At 44.2% G+C, this 24,056-nt stretch overlaps 1 protein-coding gene across 1 annotated transcript in view; it reads right to left on the bottom strand.

The window, feature by feature from the left end:
* Positions 1-2,536: 2,536 nt before the first annotated feature.
* Positions 2,537-24,056, bottom strand: part of LOC100759100 (glyceraldehyde-3-phosphate dehydrogenase) — a 36,050-nt gene continuing 14,530 nt past the window's right edge. Inside the window, exons 2-4 of the mRNA XM_035451298.1 lie at positions 3,610-4,184; positions 3,189-3,334; positions 2,537-2,985 (exon numbers count right to left, since the gene is read on the bottom strand). Coding sequence (XP_035307189.1) covers positions 2,696-2,985; positions 3,189-3,334; positions 3,610-4,184 — 1,011 coding nt within the window. The 3' untranslated portion in view covers positions 2,537-2,695. The remainder of the gene's footprint in view (positions 2,986-3,188; positions 3,335-3,609; positions 4,185-24,056) is intronic.

Here is a 24,056-nt window from a genome sequence, read left to right as displayed (position 1 = left end):
GTTCTTTCGGGAAATCTTTAAAGAGGCAAACGATCCGGCAATCATCTGGGGAAGTTGCCATGGTGAAAGACAGACGTGGTGTAAAGCGAACCGGGCTGACACCTGCTGGAGGTGACACTGAGCTTGCCCGAATTCTAGGTGGGTGGGCACCTCCGGGAAACCATGTCTCCCTCGTGCAAAAGAACCAGTTCGGAACCCGAGGTTTCTCTTGCCTCTGATAGGAATCTTGGATGCAGACCACCGCTTCCTTTTTTCCCCCACTCTGAGTTATTTCCCAGCCTGCCTCTACTGGCAGTCAGCAGATTTGGCTGGTGCTACTAGAAACCGAGTACAGTATGCTCAGTAACTCCCTAACATATGCTTTAGGATTAATTGCTCGCCGCTTAAACACACACACACACACACACACACACACACACACACACACACACACACACACACACACATTTTCAATCTATAACTAGTAGAGTACTCCTCGGTGAGTCATGACAGCTCAATGTTTCAAGGTCCCCCCAACAGGCTTCGTGTCAGCATTGAAACTCCTCCCCTACTGGACCTGCACAGGTGTTCCAGCTTCTTCCGCCCCAACCTTCTTCCTGTTTGCCCAGTTCTGCTCCCTCTTGAGGTCCAGGCAAACAGCCAGTGCTCTCTGGGCAGTCTAGCCAACACTCACCAAGTTCTTCGCTGTCTTTTTCTGAGGTAGGCTGAGCAAAGGAACACTCTCTTCTAATTAGGTTAAGACCGGTTTTTAAATGCTTTTTGAGAGTCTCTGAAGCTAGGTATGATGACTCACACCTGTAATCTTAGCGCCTGCAGAGAAGCTAACACGGAACTCGAGGAGTTAGGAGGCTAGCCTGGTTACAGAGTGTGCTCTTGGTGGGGATGCGGGATGGGGTGAGGGAGAATGTCTTCCAAGCATTACCAAAGCAATAATTACTTTCCGATCTTTTTCTGTATTTCTCTAGTTCAAGCAATTCTTTCAAGGTATGTCTCCTAACAGTGCTAACCACCTCGGCTCACTTGCTCTCTAGACAGCATGAATTTATGTAGCAATCACAGGTTACACTAATGAGTAGTGGAAAGTACTTACTAAATGACCGTCTCCTTTTGAGCTATGCCAGTGCTAAGATGTATCTACTGAAGTTCAGCCATGTAAGTTAAGTTGTAGGGACCTTAATTCAAACCAAATTACACCTCTAAGAATCAGGGGCAGGTGGATCTCTAATTCCAAGGTCAACGTGCTCTACATGTGTAGTTCAGGACAGCCAGGGCTGCATAGACCCTGACCCAAACAAAACAAAGTAAAATAAGCTATTAGTCATATTACCACTATACTGACTGCATAATTCCCCAATAAAGCAAAAAGCTTTGACTCCAAGCTGAGCCATTTTTCTTCTCCCAAAACTTGTGAACATTACTCCACACTTAAAACTGCTCATTTTCTTAAAAATAAAAATAGCTGGGATTCGGGTAAAGCCCTTGTTCAGCATGTGTGAGGCCCTGGAGTTCAATCCCTTGTTCTGAAAAAAAAAAAAAAGAAAAGAAAAAACCCTAGATGTGGTGTGATATCTATACTTTGTTGTCAACTACACCTGGAATTAGCCAAAACTCAAGGATGTACCTGTGTGGGATTTTTCTTAATTAAATCATATGAAGTGAGGAAAATGCAGCTTTAATTAAAATCTTTTAAGGTAGGAAGATCCACCTTAAACCTGGGCCACACCTTCTGTCACAGTCATTTTTAATCACTACAGCCCTGTCTATCATGTTCAACATTTTGGGTTTGACCTCCAACACCACAAAAAAGAAAAACAAGTTCTTACAACACAGAAATAAATGTCTAGTGTGTTATATATTGTTTTTTAAAAGTAATATTAATCAGAGTTCAAAACATATCATATCTATATCCCTATCTCTAAATTAGTTGACATTTAGCTATGCAGAGATGTTTTACATACAGACACACACACACACACACACACACACACACACACACACACAGAGGCAAATGTTATATCACAGGCTTTGTGGGAGAGTTTGTTTTGTTTTATTATTGTGTGAAAGTGTGCATGATGCCAGGTGGGTTGTGGCACTCCAATGTGCACGTGGAGATGAAAAGACAACTTTATGGAGTCCGTTCTTTCACCTCGTGGACCAAAATTACATCTGCAGACTTCCACAGCAAGCCTCCTTGCCTGCTGAACTCTCTTGCCAGCCCAGAATAGCCCTTCAAGCTGTGATTTTTCACAGTCATTATAAAATAGTTTAAATATATCATTTTCACCTCTAAAGTTTTAACTCGTGCTTGTGAATACCTTTGTAGTATTACAAAGGCTATCAGTTGTTGTGTAATTGTTTCAATCTTTTAGTTTTTTGAGGGACCCACCACCAGCTCCCAAATAAACCACACACAGAAGCTTATTCTTAATTATGAATGCCTGGCCTTAGCTTGGCTTGTTTCTTGCCAGCTCTTCTTAAATTATCCTATTTTTTTTTTGAAGATGGGTGCAGTGAACTTTATTGATGGTATTCTAGAGAGTAGGGCTCCTCTAAGCCCCTCCTTATTCTGGGGGTCTGGGATGGAAACTGTGAGGGAGATGATCAGTGTGGGGATTGTTGGACAGGGTCTGCTCAGCAGCCAGGGCCTCTCTCTTGCTCGAGTCCTTGCTGGGGTGGATGGTCCAGGGTGGGCTTCTTACTCCTTGGAGGCCATGTAGGCCATGAGGTCCCCCACCCTGTTGCTGTAGCCGAATTCATTGTCATACCAGGAAATGAGCTTTACAAAGTTGTCATTGAGAGCAAAGCCAGCTCCAGCATCAAAGGTAGAAGAGTGGGAGTCACTGTTGAAGTCACAGGAGACAACCTGGTCCTCAGTGTAGCCCTGGATGCCCTTCAGTGGGCCCTCAGATGCCTGCTTCACCACCTTCTTGATGTCTTCATACTTGGCAGCTTTCTCCAGGTGACATGTCAGATGACATGACACGACTATTAAGAAATAAAAGGAGCTTGGGATAAAGATATCCTTTATTAGAAAAACACCAGCCACAGGCAAGCCAGAGCGTGCCAGGGGCAGCAAGGCCAGAAAGAAGGGACTCCATGTGTCTTGCAGCCCCTTAAAACCCATCACGAGTCATCCTGACCTCACCTGTAGCCAGCTTCTAGCAGGTGTGGCTTACACTGTCCCCTACACATGACTGACACATTGGGGGTAGGAACACGGAAGGCCATGCCGGTTAGTTTCCCGTTTAGCTCTGGGTTGACTTTGCCCGCAGCCTTGGCAGTGCCAGTGGATGCAGGGATGATGCTCTGGGCAGCCCCAGGGCCATTACGCCATTGTAAGGAGACACTGTAGCCCCACCTCCTAGAAGCCTCCACAGGTGTGCCTGGCCACGCCCGTGAGGGCGTGGTCAGGGGAGGTTGAAAATGACGCGGGGGAGGGGGTTGGGGGGAGAGGAGTGGTTAATTCTTAAGGGGCCCCTTCTCTCTGGCCTCACTAGCTTGCTGCCTCTGGGCACTCTCTGGCTTGCGTTTGGCTGGAGTTTATCTGAATAAAGAAATCTTAGCATTACAGACTACGGGTCAGTGCTATACCTTGAGCATGTTATACATAGCTTCCCAGAAGGGTCATCCACAGTCTTCTGGGTGGCAGTGATGGCATGGACTGTGGTCATGAGTTCTTCCACAATGCCAAAGTTGTCATGGATGACCTTGGCCAGGGAGGCTAAGCAGTTGGTGTTGCAGGACGCATTGCTGACAATCTTGAGGGAGTTGTCATACTTGTCTTGGTTCACACCCATCACAAACATGGGGGCATCAGCAGAAGGGGCAGAGATAATGACCCTCTTGGCCCCGCCCTTCAAGAGCACCCCAGCCTTCTCCATGGTGGTGAAGACACCAGTAGACTCCACCACATACTCGGCTCCAGCATCACCCCATTTGATGTTGGTGGGATCTCGCTCCTGGAAGATGGTGACAGCCTTCTCGTTGATGACAAGCTTCCCATTCTCAGCCTTGAATGTGCCTTTGAACTTGCCATGGGTAGAGTCATACTGGAACATGTAGAACGTGTAGTTGAGGTCAATGAAGGGGTCACTGATGGCAACAATGTCCACTTTGCCAGAATTGAAGGGAGCCCTGGTAACAAGGTGTCCAATACGGCCAAATCCGTTCACTCCAACCTTCACCTTTGCGTCTCAGGAACCAGGCTGGCACTGCATGAAAAGATGGGGCTGTCTCTAGAACAGGGAGGAGCAGATAGCCTATCCCATCTATCTTTGACCTTGGGGCTTTTATCTTTCTCTATTCCAGTATAATTTTTCTTTTCTTCTTCCTCTGTGTCTGGTTGGGTGGCTGGGGTGGCTGGGGTGGCTGGGGTGGCTGGGGTGGCTGGCCCCGGAAGTCCTCCTCCTTCCTCTCTAGTTCCCAGATCCTCTTCTAGAGTTCTCATATTTATCCTCTCTGTCTGCCAGCTCCACCTATTTCTCTCTCCTGCCTCGCTACTGACCATTCAGCTCTTTATTAGACCACCAGATGTTTTAGATAGGCACAGTAACACAGCTTCACAGAGTTACCACAAATGCAACATAAACAAAAGTAACACACCTTAAAACACTATCCCCCAATAATCATCTATTCTGGATGCTATCCTTATAGCCTACTTGGAACCCTAAACTTTACAAAACTGTCCTGCCAACTGTCCCTTTTTGCTACATAACCTGTTGGCAGTGAACTGCATCATGGTTTCAGTTTCATACTGCAGATTTTGAAGGTAAGCAAAACTAAGAAAGAATCAAGAGAAAAATTATTCTGCTTTCTGTACATATTTACTCCAATGAGTACATTGTGAAGGCTTACATTGCTACAAAAGCTCTCCCAATTTTAATCATTTTTACTGTATCCTTTCTTTAAAAAACAAAACAAAAAAACAGGGTCTCATGGAGGCCAGGATGCCCTCCGATGGCTACATAGCTAACGGTTTATCAGGCTGCCTTGAACTCCTGATCCTCCTGTCTCTACCCAGGAAGGACTGATGGACCACTGTAGCTTGATACATGGTTTCTTTCCCTTTATAAAAAACACTTTGATAGAGTGCATTTTTAATTCAGGCTTGAGCTCCTGGTTCTCCTGCCCCTGCTTCCAGAGGGCTGATATGCCAACTCCTTAATACTCTGTCTCATTCCTATTATGGAAAACACTTGAATAGAGTGCATTTGTGTTTTCTTCAGGCTTCTCCTTGAACTCCAGTCCATAAAAAACCAAATGATGTTTTTCTTTTTTTATCACCTATTAATTCAAGCACAAGCCTCTTTTGTAATTTCTTTTTCCACTGAGTGGGCTTTTAAAGTTTTTATTTTTAATTGATACAAAACAATTATTCTCTTATAATTTCATTATGCCATGAACATTTATCTCACACTCTTTGCAGTTTCTAGTTTACACGAATGAATTGTGGCTTTTTTTAAAAGTCAGGCTGGAAAGCACAGTTATTCACTGTTGCATTTTGAGTATGTAATAATTCTCTAGTCCAAACACACCAACCTCAAAACCCTTGGTTGCAAGGTAGAAACAAAGCCTCAGCCAACTTAATATCTGGAGTATAGGAAGCTTCCTTCAGCACATATGCATCAGGGTCCCTCCAAGAAAGATTGCCAATCATACACAATTTCTACTGCCCAAAGTATAAATAGCATAAGTAGCAATTAACTTTTGCTCACTAAGAATATCTTGCTACTTTTAATTAAGGCTGTGTCTTAGAAATGAAAACCATTTTTTTTAAATGTGCATGCTGGAATACACCTGTAAGGTCCCCACTCAGGAAGTAGAAGAAGGAGCATCAGAAGCTCAATGCCACCTTCAGCTACAGAAGAGTTTGAGGGCAGCCTGAGCTACAGGAGACCCTGTTTCAACAAATGAACAAAACCTAAGGAAGCGGTGACCACAAATAAAATTATTACTAAAGTCAGTAGGCCGGAAGATCAAGCTAAACTTTTTTAGAACGAGTGTCAAAAGCCACTCTACGCTTCAAATGAAACAGCACAAGGAGAGGAATGCTACCAGCACCTGATCCCATGCCAGCCAAGGAAAGAATGGCAGTAGCTACTTAATACTCACCATTACTTTCTGTACTGCTGAGAACTGGAGGGAATCCAAACTTCAAGGGCATAGTTTAAGGTGGCTCCAAGAGAAAAGAGAAAAACAGGAAGAAAGAGTGCAAGGGGCAGACCGGCTATTCTATGCCTTCGGGGAATTCTACTCTCCATTATTAAATACAGTTAAATTCAGTAATAGCACTAATGAAACTTTGCAAAAAGAAAAAAAAAATGCATCTGCTGAGCAGGGTGATGCACACCTGCAATCCCAGCACTCAGGAGGCAGAGGCAAGAGGATCATCACAAGTTCAAGGCCAGCCTGTTCTACACAGCAAGTTCCCGGCTCGCCAGTGATACAGGAAGACCTTGTCTCCAACAAAGAAAAGAACTGTATAAATCACATGGACTAGGTCTAAAGAGGTGACTTGCTTCTACACATCTGTGGTGTGTTATCTCTCGTTTTCTCACTACACTATGACAGAATGTACAGTTTTAAAAACAGTTCACCATGGGGCTGGAGAGATGGCTTGGTGGTTAAGAGCAATAGCTGCTTTTACAGGTGACCTGGGTTCAGTTCCCAGCCCCCACATGGCAGCTTACAGCACCTGTAAGACTAGTTTCAAGAGACCAGATATCTTCTTCTGGCCTCTATAGGCACCAAGCATGGGCATACTTACATGCAAGCAAAACATTAATACACATAAAATAAAGATAACCTTTTAAAAATTTAAAAAGTTAAATATTTAGGTAAATTCTCTTCAAAGCAACAGAATAGATATTACAGGTTCCTTCGCATATGTATTATAGTTCCTTAAACTAGTTTAAAACTTTTACAAGTTGGGTGATTTTTTTAAAGATTTATATTATCTAATATGTTTGAGTGTGTGTATGCATGTGCCCTGGGTGAAGCTCCTGGTGACTTTGGAGGCCAGAAGAGGGCATCCAATCCCCTGACACTAGAATCATAGGCAGTTGTGACCCTCTATGTGGGTGTTGGCAACTGAACTTGGGACCTCTACAAGATCAGGAAGCACTCTTAACCATTGAGCCATCTCCTCAGCCACCTGCCTCCTCACTAGTTAAATAATTAAATTGCTCCTATGGCTTCTCCTACTTGTTGGTTTCTTTGAAGGTAATCTGTGTTGACAAATTTTAAGATATGAATATCAATTAGCAAAAAATGACACATAGTTCTCAGTATTCTTTTCAGGAAATCAGTCAGAGCTGGGTATACCTGCAGGTGTCTGGAATCCCAGCATTTGAGAGGTAAAGGCAGGAGGACCAAGTGTTCGAGGTCATGCTCAGCTACATAGCTTAAAGCCAGCCTAGCTACAAGAGAGTCTGTCTCAAAACAGCACTATTGTACTAGAAACTTCCTTTTTTTCTTCCTTCCCTCCTTCCCTCCTTCCCTCCTTCCCTCCTTCCCTCCTTCCCTCCTTCCCTCCTTCCCTCCTTCCTTCCTTCCCTCCTTCCCTCCTTCCTTCCTTCCTTTCTTCCTTTCTATCTTTTGTGGTAATACAAGGTAGCCCAGGGTAGCCCAGGGTAGCCTGGAACTCTAAACTCCTGGCAGCGCCAAACTCATGTATCAGCCTTCTGAGTGCTGGGATTACAGGCAAGAAATAACACCTGTCTTAGCATTAAGTTTCTAATACAGGAACGTTGAGGAACATATTCAAACAATAGCATTCTGGTCCCCAAAAGTGTGTTCTTCTTACATAGAAAATAAAATCATTCTACCTCAATAGGCCCCAAAGTCTGAATCCATTCCAGCATCATCTCCAAAGTCCTTAATTAGTTTCATCTAAGTCAGATGTGGGACTCAAGAGTTGATTTACCTTTTATCCCCAGTTGCTGGAGATCAAATTCAAGGCCTTATACCAGTGGTTCTCAATATTCCCAGTGCTTCAGGACTTGAATGCAGTTCCTTATGTCATGGTACCACCCAACCATGCAATTATTTTCATTGCTACTGTTATATATCATAATGAAGTTATCTGTGTTTTTCAATGGTCTTAAGTGACCCCTGTGAAAGGGTTGTTTGGCCCCAAGTTGTCCCAATCCACAAGTTGAGAACCTGTGTCTTGTGCCTACTAGACAAGCATCCTGCCTTTGAGTTGTATCCCAGCTGTCAGTTTTTTTTAAGATTTATTTTTATGTTTTTACTTATGCATATGGGCAGGGGAGTGTGTGTGTGCTGTTCCCTGGGAACTGGAGTTTCAGGCAGGTGTTATCCACCCATCCTAGGTTCTGGGAATAGAACTCAGGTCTTCCATAGGAGAGTACATGATCTTAATCACTGAGCTGTTAGCCTTTTTTTAAAGGTGAGAACTCATTATATAACCCAGGTTAGTCTCACAATCTTTCTGCTTCAGCCTTCTAAACTCTGGGGTAATAGGTGTGACCTAGCCTAACTGTGTGACTTAGTGAGTCACAAAGTTCAGGTTGTGTGATTTATTTTGAGGCAGATTCTCCTCCAACTGTGAGCATATGAAACCAAAACATGATATGTGATTCTAAAATAAACTGGTGGGCTAAGTACAAGACAGACATTCTCCTTCTAAAACAGAGGAATAGGCAGGAAAAATAATAAGACTCTAACCTATTCTAAAGCCCAACATGGAAGACAGCAAAATAAGTCTCTTACACTCTTGGTTTTATTTATTATTAATATGTGTGCGTGTGTTTGATGTGTGTGGGTACACATGCCATAGCATGACTGTAGGAGGCATAAAACAACTTTGTGAGGTCATTTCTCTCCTTCCATCTTTACTCCCGCTCCTGGGATCAAACTCAGGCTTTCAGGTTTGTTCGGCAAGCCCCTTTACCCACTGAGCCATCTCACTGGCCTTTCAATAAGTCTTAAAGCTGGAAACAATTTCCTTTTGATTCCATGTTCTACTTTCTGATCACACATGATGGGCTGCTGCCAAGGACTTTGCCCCATGGCCTTGCTCAGGCCTGCCTGTTTAACAAGTCTCATGGGTTAGTTTCCCTACCTATAGGTTTCCCAGACTGGTGTTTTACACTGGTGGCTTGTTGCCAGCATTCTTTCCCTGAGGAAATGTAATCAAACGCCTACTCTTCCTTATAAAACCCCAGTGACAAGACAAACCAACGTATGATTTCACCAGAGCCCAACTTGTGAACCTTTGCATGTATTGGGCTTGTTTACCAAGCATGGAGAGGAGATAGTACTTACAGAATGGGCGACCCCAAAGCAGCCACACTAAATCATAGCTTTCCTACAGCTGCACAGATAGAGGGTCTCCCCTCCACTTGTCCTTCCCTGAACCCCACCGCCAATCCACAGTCCGTGTGCTCTGACACTCCTGAGCTAACTAGGCCTTGTATAATTAGGGCAGAATTACATACAAGTGTCTGGGAGGGGGCTCCCAGAATCTCAGGTGAGGGATTCCTCACTCCTCCCTCTCTTCCAAGGGAAATCAACAGTCTAACCCTATGTCAGGGGTCTCTTGTGAGTACTCACAGCTGTTCTGATGACAGCAATGGTTGGTATGCTCAGGGTAGAATTCTGCAACGTGATTCTTTGCTCTCCACTCCACTAGACGTTGCTACTCTGAGGGTTTCCAGCAGGTGGTCTACCCCTGCCACAAATCTCTACCTGCGATTCTAGGTTGTCTGTGCCATCCTTTGAAATCTAAGCAGATGCTGTCACAACGTCACAGCTCTTGCAGGTCTGCAGAGCGAGCACCACATGGACACTGCCAAGGCTCTCTTCCATGTCCCTGAGAGAATGCAAGCAAAGGCCTCCAGCAGGGCCTGCTTGAGCCATAGCTGGGGAAGCCAAGGAGACTTGCATGTAAGAGAGTCCTCAGATGGCCCTAGCTCACCCCAACTCCACAAACCATTCTTCCCCATTGATACTCTGGACCTGTAATAGGAGGAGCAGACTCAGTAACCTCTGAAATGCTTAGGGTCAGTCTCTCCTTGGCTTCAATAGAATCTGTTTTTTTTTCTACCCATAGTTATCTCCAGTGAATGGTCACTTGACCACATACCTTGTGTTCGATACTAAACAACAGTTTTAAAATTCTTTACATGGTGGTATGATTTGAATAACTCATTATAATTCATTCTGAAATTTAATCCCCATTGTATTAAAAGAATGAAAACTTTATTCAATTGTTGTATTTGAAGTTGTCATCTGTGGAGGTAATTGGGTCTCAACAAGGACAGAATCACACATACACTCTTTCCATGATTGTCTTAGTGACTTTATAAGAAGAGAGGGTGGATGAGACCAGTGGGTTAAGAAACTTGTTACCAAGTCTGATGACCTATGTTTGAGCTCCAGAACTCACATAGTAGAAGCAGAAGAGAACGACTCCTACAAGCTCTTCTTTGAGCTCCACTTGAATGCCTCAGCACCCACTTGGAGATGCACACACACATATGTACCAGGTTCTCTCTTTTGGGACCAACAACCAGCTCCCAAATCATGACACAGAGACTTCTTAATAGTTATGAATGCTCGGCCTAGCTTAGGGTCTTTTCTGGCTAGCTCTTTTAACTTAACCTGCTTCTCATCTATCTTTTGCTGTAGGGAGGATTTTTTTCTTTCCTTTCCTTTTGTATATCTTACTTTCACTGCTTCTTGTGTCTGGCTGGTGGCCCTGGGCGTGTCCCTCTCTTTCTCCTTGTTCTCTTCTTTCTTCTCTCTTCTCTCATTCTTTAGCCTAGGTTTCTCCTCCTATTTATTCTCTCTGCCTGCCAGCCCCACCTATCCTTTCTTTGCCTAGTTATTGGCCGTTCAGTTCTTCATTAGACCAATCAGGTGCCTTAGGCATGCAAAGCGAAACAAATGCAACACAACTTTACATAATTAAGTGCAGCAAAAACACAGTTAAAGTAATATTCCAAAGCATAAACAAATATAACACATCTTTGCCTAGTTAAAATAATATTCCACAATACACATAAATAGATGTAATTTTATTTTATTTTTATTTTATTTATTTTTTGGTTTTTTCGAGACAGGGTTTCTCTGAGGCTTTGGAGGCTGTCCTGGAACTAGCTCTTGTAGACCAGGCTGGTCTCAAACTCACAGAGATCCACCTGCCTCTGCCTCCTGAGTGCTGGGATTAAAGGCGTGCTCCACCAACGCCCGGCTAAATAGATGTAATTTTAAAAAGAAAAAGAAGAGAGTCCAAATAAACAAGCTTGCTCTGCTTTGCCATGTGATGCCCTGAATGGTCCTGAAGAGAGTCAACAGCAGCAGGAAGGGCCTCAATCGATGTCACTACTCCATCGTGAACTTCCTGGCTACCAGAGCAGGAAACCAAATAAGCTTTGTGATTCAATCCGTGGTATTCAGTTACAGCAACAGAAAACAAAGTAAGACACATGGCGTAGCTAAGAGCATTCCAAATCTTTATGCTTTGCTTTCCTTTTGACCATGAATGACTTCCTTTGAGTGGAGAACTGACTCCCACCTTGCACATGCCAGGCACCTGCTGATCCACCACTTAGCCATAGCCCTAGTGCCCCCACCCCCACCTCTGAGATAGTATCGTTCTGTCTCAGGTTGACTTGAACTCGAGAGCCTCCTGCCTCTTCCTCATTCTCCTCCTCTCAAGTGCTAGAATTAGGCATATGTGCTGCCATACCTGGCTATATAAATCCCATCTTTAAATCATTTCTCTTTTTCTTGTTTTACTGTGGGTGGGTAATGTAACCATGCAGCCTCTTTAACATCTTGTTGCTTAGCAATTTCTTCTGTTTCGTGTCTTTGCTTATTGCTCTTGAGTTCTACTTTCCTAGAGTTCAGGAGATAAATGTAATTCTACCATGTTCTTTCTAACTGTGCAACAAGAGTGGTCTTAAACTCTGGTGTTTTTTAAAATTATTGTATTATTTTTGTGCAGATGGGGGTTTTGCCTGTGTGTATGTCTGCCACTACTACTGTGTGTGCAGTACCCCCAGAGGCCAGACGAGGGGGTCAAATCCCTGAAACTGGAGTCACACAGGGTTGTGAGCTACAGCCATTTGGCTCCTCTTGAAAGAGCAGTCAGTACTCTTAACCAGTGAGCAATCTCTCAAGCCACCAAGCTCTGGTTTTCAATTCCTTCTCCCCAGTTCAATCCTAAGCCTCTCTAGACTGGCTGTTACTGTTCATATTTCCGTGACCACTTAAATGGTCTCTATCAGTCCCCAGATTTCCCTATAGTTGTCTTCTGAGTCTTCAAAAGAATCAGCCTTAACATTCCATTCATGACTGTCTGGACTTTTCTAATTTATGCCTCCAGTCTGTCCAGTTTCTGTGAATTGCTTAGTCCAAGCTGCTGCTTCATTTTCAAGTACTTGGTACATGAAAAGCCACAGGTTTTTGTTTGTTTGTTTTGTTTTTGTTTTGTCAGTTTTCTATCTTAGGTCTTTATGGTACTATAACAGAATAGCTACAGCTCGTAAATTATAAAGAACAGCCCCCCCCACACACACACAGAGTTCTGGAGGCTAGGCAAAGGACATTTTGCTATGTCATCCCACCATGTGATGGTAAAATGCAGAAGAGATCAGGAGACCAGACTCACTTAAATAACAACAGCCCCATTCCTGTGTTAGTGAAACTAATTCACTTGTGAGGGCAAAGTTCTGATGACTAATCACCTCCACTTATTGAATGGAGAGTTCTGTCTCCAACATGAAAAGTTTATGGGATACATTTTTACTAGCAGCTACTGAGAGACTACAGTCTTTTTAGCTCTTAAGTTACAGAACCTTTCTATATATTATGACAACCCATGCTTCTTTTCAAATTTTCCATCAGTGTGTACATTTTGAGACAGAAAGTGAGGCAGGATCTCAAGTTGCCTAAGCTGGTCTTGAACTCCTTTCTGATCTTCCTGCCCAAGTCTCTTGGGTGCTGCAATCACTGGTGAGGACCCACCATGCTCAGCTCAATCCTTGTTTCTTACTAGTGTTTTAACATTTGTAATTAATTGTCATTTGGTATTCATATCACATGGTATTAATTTCTTTAAGAGCATAAATCAAGGGGCTAGAGAGATGACTTTGTGGTTAAGAGCACTTACTACTTTTCAGAAGCCCTGGGTTTTGTTCCCATCACCTATGTAGAGACTCACAAGTACCTGTAACTCCAGCTCCAGGGGATCTGATGCCCTCTGTCCTCCCTAGGCACTTTGTGCTTGTGGTATACAGACATACACACAGGCAAAACACTCATACACATAAAATGAAATAAATCTATAAGTACTATAAATCAACAACTGTGGATCCTTCATGTCAAAACCTTATACCACTTAAGTAAATACTTGATAATTTATTTAGTGACAAAAATGATGTGTTGTACTGAAAACAAACATTAGGGTTAAAATGAAAGTTAGGATTGAAACAGAGCAGTGAGGAGCACCAAGGAAGGCAAATAAGATTTCAGCTGGTTATATAGCCTAGAGAACCAGGTAAGAGAAAGGACAGAGTTCTGGTCTTGAAGTCCCTTTCGAACCCCCAAACCCCACTCCTAGAAGGTGTAAGTGATCACTGCCCTTTCCCCTAGGAAACTTCTCAACTTTATTAGCAGCTAAGCCCTTATTGAGATTTGTGCTTCTAATTATTGAATTGTGGGTAAAGATGGCTTCTGAGAAAGCTTCCCCACAGAGAACACCATCCTAACCATCCTGAGAGTGGGAAAGGGGAGGAGAGACTGGATCAGGACTGGACACTCAACTCAGTCGGCCCTCCACTCTGGAGAGGGCACCTGCTTTCCACACTTGCTTCCTGGTCCGTTCAAATATACCTTGACTATTGGCCAGCTCGGCCTGTGACTTGGCATGACTTCTTCTCTTTAGGGAGCACAAGGCCATAGACAACTGCCGTATCTGGGATGAGATGCAATGCAAGTGGAAGTATCCCTCTTCATCTACAATTTATACCCCCTAGTTCAAACTCAACTAAGGCTTCCGGTTGGGGCTCAAACCTAGACGCTTGCACCCTGCAGGCGAGCATTCCGCCATTGCATCTTCTCTCTGGCCCTTTTAGCTAAGATTCTAATTAGCATTTAAAAATAAATGTTGCTCAAATCTTAGATATTTCTGAGAGCAGTTTGTCCTTAGAAGTCTCCTAGGTCATCTCTAATACAAGGCATTCTAGGGATAGTGGTTGGAATAACTCCCCCACGAATAAACATTTTCTGTAGGATTCTCAAATTTGGCCACTAAAAATGTAGAACTACCACTTAAATTCCAAGTTCAGAAACTGAAAGTATTGCATAGAATGGAACACATGCTGAGAAATGCCTCAGTAGGCAGTTGCATCAAAGTGCATTTATCCTAAAAGCAGTTTTACTAGCTGAAATCCTCTGAGGCCACCATCATATACACACAGCCTGTCATCATCTGCAACACTGTCATGTGACAGTGACTAAATTAAAAATCATCTTGTTATCTGAAATTCAAACTTAATAGACAATCTTGTATTTTATCTGGAAACATCAAATATTCACCACCAGGTCAAGAGCCTTTATAGTAGACTTATTTACCCAGTGGATTTCAGAGAGTTAATGAATCATTGCAGTTGTCTATAAATGATGCTTGTTTGTTGTTTGAGACAGGGTTTCTTTTGCCTCACACCCACTGTATAGTCAAAGATGACCTTAAACTCCTGATTATCCTGTGCCTACCTCCCAAGTGCCAGATTTACAAACGTGCACCAAGTCCGGCTTATAAAATATTTTTAATAGACGTGCCTGTGGTGGTTTTCCTGGGGGGGGGTATATTAGTGACTCTTAATGAAGAGTTTACTCTGAAATCTCTTGGAGAACTTTAAAAATACTTACAAGGTCCAGAACAGTAGGTAAAGGGTGCTTTTCCTTCTGTCTGAAAGAGGAAGGAGCCTGGGTGTGGTGGCTCATACCTGTGATCACAGCACTTGGAAAGCCGAAGTAGCATGATTGCCCTCAGTTCGGAGACAGCCTACTGTACATAGTAAGTTCAAGCCCAGAGTGGACTACAAAAGTGAGACCCTGTCTCAAAAACTCCAGAGAGAGAGAGAGAGAGAGAGAGAGAGAGAGAGAGAGAGAGAGAGAGAAGAAATGGAAAAAAGACTGAAATGGGGCCTTTAAGCCCACTGTTCTTCTTTTGTACTATTTGATTTCCTCACAAGGTACATGCTTTATTTATTTAAAAGAGTTTGCAACTGCAAAATAACAGTAACAAACCCTAGCAGTACCCAGGCCCTCCCTTGGGCCTAGGAAGTCAGAATTTTAAGAGCACACATATTTCTCAGTAGCATTTACCCAAACAAACAACACAAATGCATACACCTCTCATGGAGTACACCCCCTCTTGACTGTCCCTGAAAAGAGTCAAAAAGAAGAGTGATTTTCTTCACCAGGGCCAGGGAGTTCTGTTCAGAACTCTTAAGGGGTGAGCCAAAGCATTCCACTCTCAGCTGTGGGTATGACAGGAAACTCTAAGGGTTTCAGTTGCAGGCTCAGGACAACAGGCTCCTAATTATGTCTCTGGCCACCAGATCTCGACTAGAGGTAATTAAGCCTTTATTTATACCCCTAATAAGCAAACTGCTTTTTCTGTGCTTGCACTGGGCAGGGCCAAGAATAACAACAGCCGGATGTCCTGCCACTCCTGGAAACTTCCTATGTTCTGGCATGGTAGGAATCTGCCCAGCCTGTTTCAAGGTGACACGCCACCTGCTCACAACTGACCTCACTGCTGCACATTACCTAGCAAATGCCATTAGACAGTCAAAGATTTCTTGGTGGGAAACTGTGTTGCCAGCTGGGTTGTCATGGTGTTTCTTTATTGGTACCTCTCTCCATCTCAGCAAAAGTGGCAGCCAAGAAGTTCCGTGTAGGCAAACAAGCAATCTGATGAAAAACAAAACGAAGAACCAAACCAAAACTAAAAAAACCTGTTTATGGGGCCCGGAGTGCTGGCTGAGCAGTTAAGGCCTCTTCCTGTTCTTATAGAGGACCTGAGTTCGATTCCCATGCTCATATCAATCCCCTCAGAACCACCTGTATCTCCTGACGCTCCAGTAGCTTTCCAACCTCCACAAGCGCCTTCACTCACACGCAGAAACCCACACCCAGACACACGTACACATAGTTAAAAATAGTTAATTTTAATGCATATAGATTTTTTTAAATAAAAGAATCTGTGTATTCCTTTTCTGAGTGTTCTGTTCTTGTCTGATGTATCCAGAACAACAACAACAAAAATACCACGAATTATGCAATACCACGCAGTTGATGGCATTCACAAAGCCAACTTGGTCACTGCCAGAAACCCATGCCCTAGAAATATGTTGTTTCTTTTGATACTGATCCTGGTGTTGTTCAATCTCTAAACAGTCCAGTTTCTGGGGGGTCATTGTAAATATTTCATGTATTCTTTAGGAGGTAGAGGTGTAAGTCTCCCATAGTGATCCTCTTAGTTAAAAAGAATCCTTAAGATAGCTTTGAGGATTTGTTTGGCTTGCTTGGATATGTTTTAGGTGTGTGTGCTTTAGAGGGAGTTTTGCTATATAAAACAGGCTGATTCAGAATTCAGAATCCTCCCGCCCCAGCCTCATGAGTTCTGGGATTATGATTCGCTCTATCACAACAGACAAATATGTATTATATAGGTGTTTTGCCTACATGTAGTCTGTTTCCCATGTGTGTGCCTGCTGTCCATTAAGGCCAGGAGAGGGAGTCAGAGCCCCTGTAGCTGGAATTACAGCCAGCTGTGAATTGTGAGCATCCTTGTGGCATCTGGGAGTCAAACAATAATCCTTTGCAAGAGCAGCAAGTGCCCTGACTGCTGAGGCTTCTCTAATGTCCCCTAAGGTGACACTCTAATAAAAAGGTAAATGATAGCATTGTGACTTTACTTGTGTGTGTGCATGTATTGTGTACATGTGTGCCTGTGTGAAACTTGCATGTGCTGATGTTGAGTCTGGACGTTGACACCAGGTGTCTTCCCCTGCTACTCTGCACTTTAGTTTTTTCACTGATTAATTTATGTGTATGAATGTTTTGCATGCATGCATGTCTGTGACCTTTGTGACCTCAGAGACTAGCAGAGAGAGGCCAGATGCTCTGAAAAGTCCAGATGGTTGTGAGCCACCACGTGGATGCTGGGACTTAACCCTGAATGTTCTACAAGAATGCCAGGCCTCTTAGCCATGATACATCTCATCTCTTCAACTCCCTACTCTCCACCTAAGGGTTTTGATACAGGGAGTCTCACTGAACCTGGAGCTCACTAATTCATCCAGATATGCTGCTGGCTAGCAAACTCTAGAGTTCTGTCTGTCTGCCATCCACTTAGCAATGCATGCTGCCATGCCTAGCTTTTTTGTGGGTGCTGGGGATCTAAAATCAGGTCCTCATGTTTGGGTTGCAGGCATTTTACCTTCTTAATTTGACTTCTAAGGACTTTGTGCCCTGGGGTACTGCTCCCTACACTCCCTACCCAACTGCACATATTTTTATTGTGTGACTGCCGGAGTAAGCTTGTGCCTTTGACTTGGGTGCCTTTCATCTGGTGGACTTCCTTGATTCCCATAGGCTTACCGTGAAGTGATGAGTAGCAGGTGCTCAGGGAAACTTCCTTTGCTCCTTTCCTTCTCTGGTGTCATGCTCTGTGTCCTTCCTAACATCATTGCTTTGGGTGTTGTCCTCTGTAAAAGTAGATAATCTAAACATTGTCGTGTGTGTGTGTGTGTGTGTGTGTGTGTGTGTGTGTGTGTGTGTGTGTGTGTGTTTAGCTGTGGCTGGCTTGGATCCCTATGTCAATGGTTCTCAACCTTCCTAATGATGCCACCCTTTAATACGGTTCCTTATATTGGAGTGACCCCCAATCATAAAATTATTTTTGTTGCTACTTTGTAACCCTAATTTTGCTACTGTTACAAATTGTAATGTAAATATCTGACATTCAGGATATCAGATATATGACCGTAAAGGGGTTAAAATCCACAGGTTGAGACCCACTACCCTATGTAGATCAGGGTGAGCTTGAACTCACAGAGATCTGCCTGCCTCTGCCTTCCAAGTGCTGGGATTAAGGGTGTGCCCCACTAGGACCAGCTGGGTACATATTTTGAGGACAGAACTTTTCTGCTGCACAGTGAGCATTCAACTAATATTTACTGAATGAATACCAAATATTCTCAATATTCTATGCATCCGTGAGGTTGATTAGTGAGTTAGTCCCACTTCTAAGATTGGTTTTCAGAGTTCTTTTATTATATATGCCCATTATCTCCATCTTGTTGGCTGTCAAAGCGTGAAGAAACAGGATTAAAAAAAGCTTAAAAGGGAGTCTTAAGGGCTGGAGATATGGCTCAGTACTTAGAACACTTGCTGCTTTTGTAGGAGACCTGGTTTTCATTCTTAGCACCTCATCGGATGGCTCGTAGCCACCTGTGACTCCAATTCCAGGGGATCCAAGATCCTCTTCTGGCTTCCACAGGTACTGCAAGCATTTGTTTTACATGCAGTGACACAGGCCCACAAACTTACCCATGAGCAACAACAAAACATTAAAAAGAAATCTTAAAATAACCACCATGCAGTATTATTAACTGTTCACTCTTTTTGCAAAATAAGAAAACTAGATAAGAGCTAATTATTTTAGGTTTGGGTAATACACAGAAAATTGAGTAGATTACCCTTGACAAACACACCATGCACCCTAGACCAGCCTTGGACTCACAGCCCTGCTGACTGAGCCTCCAATGACACATGTAGGCATGTGTCATAATTCCATTCCAATCATCGATTTCTGAAATGAATGAATGCTCTCCAACTTGAAGGGTTTTTTTTTTTTTGACAGTTCACATGGAAATGGTGTTAGCTGATTACAATTTTAAAACTTGTTCAGAAATTCAGGTTCCGTGAAATACTTTTAAGTGAAAAAATCTACTGTGCCAACAGTACCCAGAACACGAGGGAGGAAGGTTACAAGCTGGAGATCAGTTTGGACTAGGCAACAAGTTTGAGGTCAGTCAGGGCTATATAGTGAGATATTTTCACAAAATCAATCAATAAACAGAATTCAGAAAGGTTAAAACAATTGTGGCTTCAATACCCCCAAGCAATAAACCAACAAGAGTGAAGGGATTTGTTAATTTCACACCGAACAATACACAAAAGACAGCAAACTTATTTTCACAGAGAAAGCCACTGAGTGGTGCCTCAGAAGTTTTTAACATAAAATGTAATTTTTTGTGAGTTTCCAGTTATGTAGCCCAGAATGATCTCTGCCTCTGACGCACTGAGATTACAGGCACGTACTTCCAAGCCTTGTACTTGTCTTTTATTGCTACAATCCTCAAGGATAAATAATAATGTATCAAAACAATAAATTTCATATATTCTAGTATGGCCAGTGCTTTGATAAGGTTTGGGTAGGCTACAAGTCTGTAAGATAAAACATCCATGAAAATACATACCCAAGACTCTCAAGAAACAGGAAGCACACTAGCCTACGTTGAAGGACATTAAGTTACAAAGTACAGAGATCGTTTTAGATTATGATACCCATTGCTTAAAATCACACAGTTAGGTTTTTAAGTTTTACTATTTATTGTGTGTGGGGAGGATTGCATACCAGGGCACACCTGTGGAAGTCAGGACCATTGTGGGAGCTGTGGGAGGCAGTTCTCTCCATCCACCATGCTGGTACCAGAGACTGAACTCAGGTCCTTAGGCGTGGCAACACGCACCTTCATGGCCCTCCCCAGCCATGTCACTGACCCACAATAAGATGTTTGCCACTACAAACATAGAGCTAGCAAAAGACGGCTCAGCAGCTAAAGATGCCTGCTACCATGCCTGATAACCTGAGTTCAACCCCCAGAACCTGTGTGGCAAAAGGAGAAAACTGACTCCCGACAGTTGTCCTTGGTTTTACCTGCTGTAATATGAGCAACAATGCATATACAACACACACTGCACATGGTAAATAAATAAGAAGAGTCGAACTATGGCTCTTACTATTAAATGTGTGGGAATTGGACTCCTGTTTGTTAACTTTTGCCTGTTCCCACCATGGGGAGAGGGAAGCAGAAGCATTTGACTTTCCTCTGTTTTCTAATGAGTTAATATGTTAGTATTTCCTAATCTAGATGATAGCGTCTTCAAAGGTGAGTCAGGTCAGTCACAAAGGCATAGTAATCCAATCTTTGAGGATGATAAAACCAAGCCAACATAATCTACCTCCCTTCAAAAAGATTATTTGTTTATTCTGTTTGAGTTCCTTTTTTTAAAAAAAAAGAATCTTAGACTTTCCAGACAATTCAATGCATCTTGGCTAGTGATGAAATTATCCCTGTGATAACCACATCTCAATTCTCAGTACCACTGTGTGGTAGTGTGTGTTCTTCTGTTCATACAACAAATGTGACGGCCTGAGTATGTCTGCTTGCATGCTTTCTGTGTCCCAGTGCTGCCATGTGGTGGCCTGTGTGTGCCCGTTCACACACCTGCTATCTCTGCTACTATGGTATGGCAGCCTGAGCACACCTGTTTACACACCTGCTATCTCTGCTACTAAGGCATGACAGCCTGAGCACACCTGTTCACACACCTGCTATCTTTGCTACTATGGCATGGCAGCCTGGGCACACCTGTCCACACACCTGCTATCTCTGCTACTATGGCATGACAGCTTAGGCACACCTGTTCACACACCTCTATTTCTGGTACTATGGCATGGCAGCCTGGGCACACCTGTTCACACACCTGCTATCTCTGCTACTATGGCATGGCAGCCTGGGCACACCTGTTCACACACCTGCTATCTCTGCTACTATGGCATGACAGCTTAGGCACACCTGTTCACACACCTCTATTTCTGGTACTATGGCATGGCAGCCTGGGCACACCTGTTCACACACCTGCTATCTCTGCTACTATGGCATGACAGCTTAGGCACACCTGTTCACACACCTCTATTTCTGGTACTATGGCATGGCAGCCTGGGCACACCTGTTCACACACCTGCTATCTCTGCTACTATGGCATGACAGCTTAGGCACACCTGTTCACACACCTCTATTTCTGGTACTATGGCATGGCAGCCTGGGCACACCTGTTCACACACCTGCTATCTCTGCTACTATGGCATGACAGACTGGGCACACCTGTTCACACACCTCTATTTCTGGTACTATGGCATGGCAGCCTGGGCACACCTGTTCACACACCTGCTATCTCTGCTACTATGGCATGGCAGCCTGGGCACACCTGTCCACACACCTGCTATCTCTGCTACTATGGCATGACAGCTTAGGCACACCTGTTCACACACCTCTATTTCTGGTACTATGGCATGGCAGCCTGGGCACACCTGTTCACACACCTGCTATCTCTGCTACTATGGCATGGCAGCCTGGGCACACCTGTCCACACACCTGCTATCTCTGCTACTATGGCATGACAGCTTAGGCACACCTGTTCACACACCTCTATTTCTGGTACTATGGCATGGCAGCCTGGGCACACCTGTTCACACACCTGCTATCTCTGCTACTATGGCATGGCAGCCTGGGCACACCTGTCCACACACCTGCTATCTCTGCTACTATGGCATGACAGCCTGGGCACACCTGTTCACACACCTACCATGCGCCAGCACTTCCACATGGTGGCCTAGACTGGCCTGTCTGTACACATGCCATGTCCTTGGGCAACCACATGACAGTTCGAGAATAGACTTTTACACACCTGCCATGTCCCAGGCCCATCAAGTAATGGCATAGTCCTGTTCTCACTTATGCCATGTCCCCAAACTGCCTGTTGTCAGCCTAGGCCACCTGTTGGAACACACACCATTTCTCAGGGCTACGACGTGTCAGCGTAAGTGTGCTTATTCCCATGCCTGCAGTTTTCCAGCAACATCGTGGTGTTGGCACATTTGCCACCCTGCAGATTCCACGGCGCTGTCCTGTAAAAGTCTGGGTGAGTCCACTCGCATATAAGCCACATATCAGCTCCACCGTGCTACAGTGCACCTGACAGCCATGTTCCAGGGCTGCAAAATGGGGAAGTGGGTTTCCCTGCAAGTGTGTCCCAGTATTTCCACCACCTGGGCGTTTCTGTTCACAGACTTGCTGTGTCTCAATGCTGCCACCTGGTGGCCCGTGTATGTCTATTCACACATCTGCTGTGTCCCAGCACTGCCACCTGGTGACCTGTACATGTCTGTTTACACACTTGCCATATTTCAAAGCCTGGACATTATGTGGTGACCTGGACATTCATGTTGGAACGCCTGTTGTGTTCCAGTGCTGCCTGGGCATGCCTGTGCGCATGCATTCTGTGTCCTTACGTGGAGGCCTAGGCTTACTTGTTTTTTGTTATCATTTTTTATTTGAATTACAAACAAGATTGATTTACATGACAATCCCAGTTCCCTTCTCCCTCCCATCCTCCCCTACCACCCCCCCCACTAAAACCCTACCTATTACATACCCTTTCTTCTATTCTTCACCTGACTCAACCTTTCTGCTCCCTCATGACCTCTGCATCCTTCCTCTTCTTCCTTTCTCATTCTCATAGCTCCCTCCCCCCTCTTCCCATGTTCTCAATTTGCTCAGGGGATCCAGACCCTTTCCCCTTCTCCAGGGGACAAAGTTTGTCTCTTTTAGGGTCCTCCTTGTTTACTAGTTTCTCTGGCTGTGTGGATTGTAGGCTGGTAATCCTTTACTCTATGTCTAAAATCCACATATGAGTGAGTACATATCATGTTTGTCTTTTTGTGACTGGGTTACCTCGCTCAGAACGGTTTCTTCGAGTTCCATCCGTTTTCTTGCAAATTTCAAGATTCCATTGTTTTTTTTTCTGCTGAGTAGTACTCCATTGCGTAAATGTACCACATTTTCTCTATCCATTCTTCGGTTGAGAGGCATCTAGGCTCCTTTCAGTTTCTGGCTATTACAAATAGTGCTGCTATGAACATCGTTGAACAGATGTCTTTGTTGTATGAATGTGCTTCTTTTGGGTATATGCCTAAGAGTGGAATTGCTGGATCTTATGGTAGACTCATTCCCATTTTCTTGAGATAGACTCACTTGTTTGCATGCATGCTGAGTCCCAGTCCCAGGACCAGTGTGGGGGGGTGGGGGTGGGGTGGGAGTATGTCTGCACTCAGAACTGCCATATCCTTGTGCCACAACTTGGTGGAATGGGGATGCCTGGTCACAAGCCTCCCATGTCCCAGCACTGCCACTTCATAGCTTGGGAACATGTTTGCATGTCTGCTGTGTCACTATGCCAGCAGTGTGATGGCCTGAGCATGTATGTTGCATGACTGCCGTGTCTCAATGCTACCACACTGTGACTTAGGTGACCTATTTGGTTGCCTGCTGTGTTCCAGGGCCACCAAATGACGGCCTAGGCATGCCTGTTCTCACACATGCCATATCTTGGAATCCTGAGCATGCCTATTGTCATGCATGTTGTTTCCCAGTGCCACTGTGTTTGGGTGCAGACCCCTTGTTTGCACAGCTGCCATGTCCCAGTACCACCTTGTGGCAGAATAGCCACTGGAGCCCAAATGGGTGCCATGCTCCAGCATTGCTGTGTGGTGTTCTGGGCCGCACCTGTTCTCATGGAAGTCAAGTCCCAGTGCTGCCATGTAGCACTGGCTCTCCTGTTCACACGACATCCTTGTTTTAGCCTTTCCATATGGGGAGTGTGCTCACCTGTTATACTCCAGCTGAGTCCTAGTGTCTTTGTGGGTGGTCTTGGCACGCCTGTTTGCTGACCTGCTATGTTCAGTGCTGCACTATGACTGCTTGGGCATGCCTGACACATGGTTGTCATGTTCTAATGCCACCATGCCATGCCTGTGCAGGTCTTTTACAGGCCTTTCATGCACCAGGGCTGCCTCCTGGTGGCCTTCACACACCTGCTGACACAATCCTATTCTTCTATTTTGTATTTTTTACTAATTAATTTATTTTAAAATTTTATGTGGC

The sequence above is a fragment of the Cricetulus griseus genome, assembly GCF_003668045.3.
Source record: "Cricetulus griseus strain 17A/GY chromosome 1 unlocalized genomic scaffold, alternate assembly CriGri-PICRH-1.0 chr1_0, whole genome shotgun sequence".
NCBI classification, from domain to species: Eukaryota; Metazoa; Chordata; class Mammalia; order Rodentia; family Cricetidae; genus Cricetulus; species Cricetulus griseus.
This window is presented reverse-complemented; position numbering and strand designations above follow the sequence as displayed.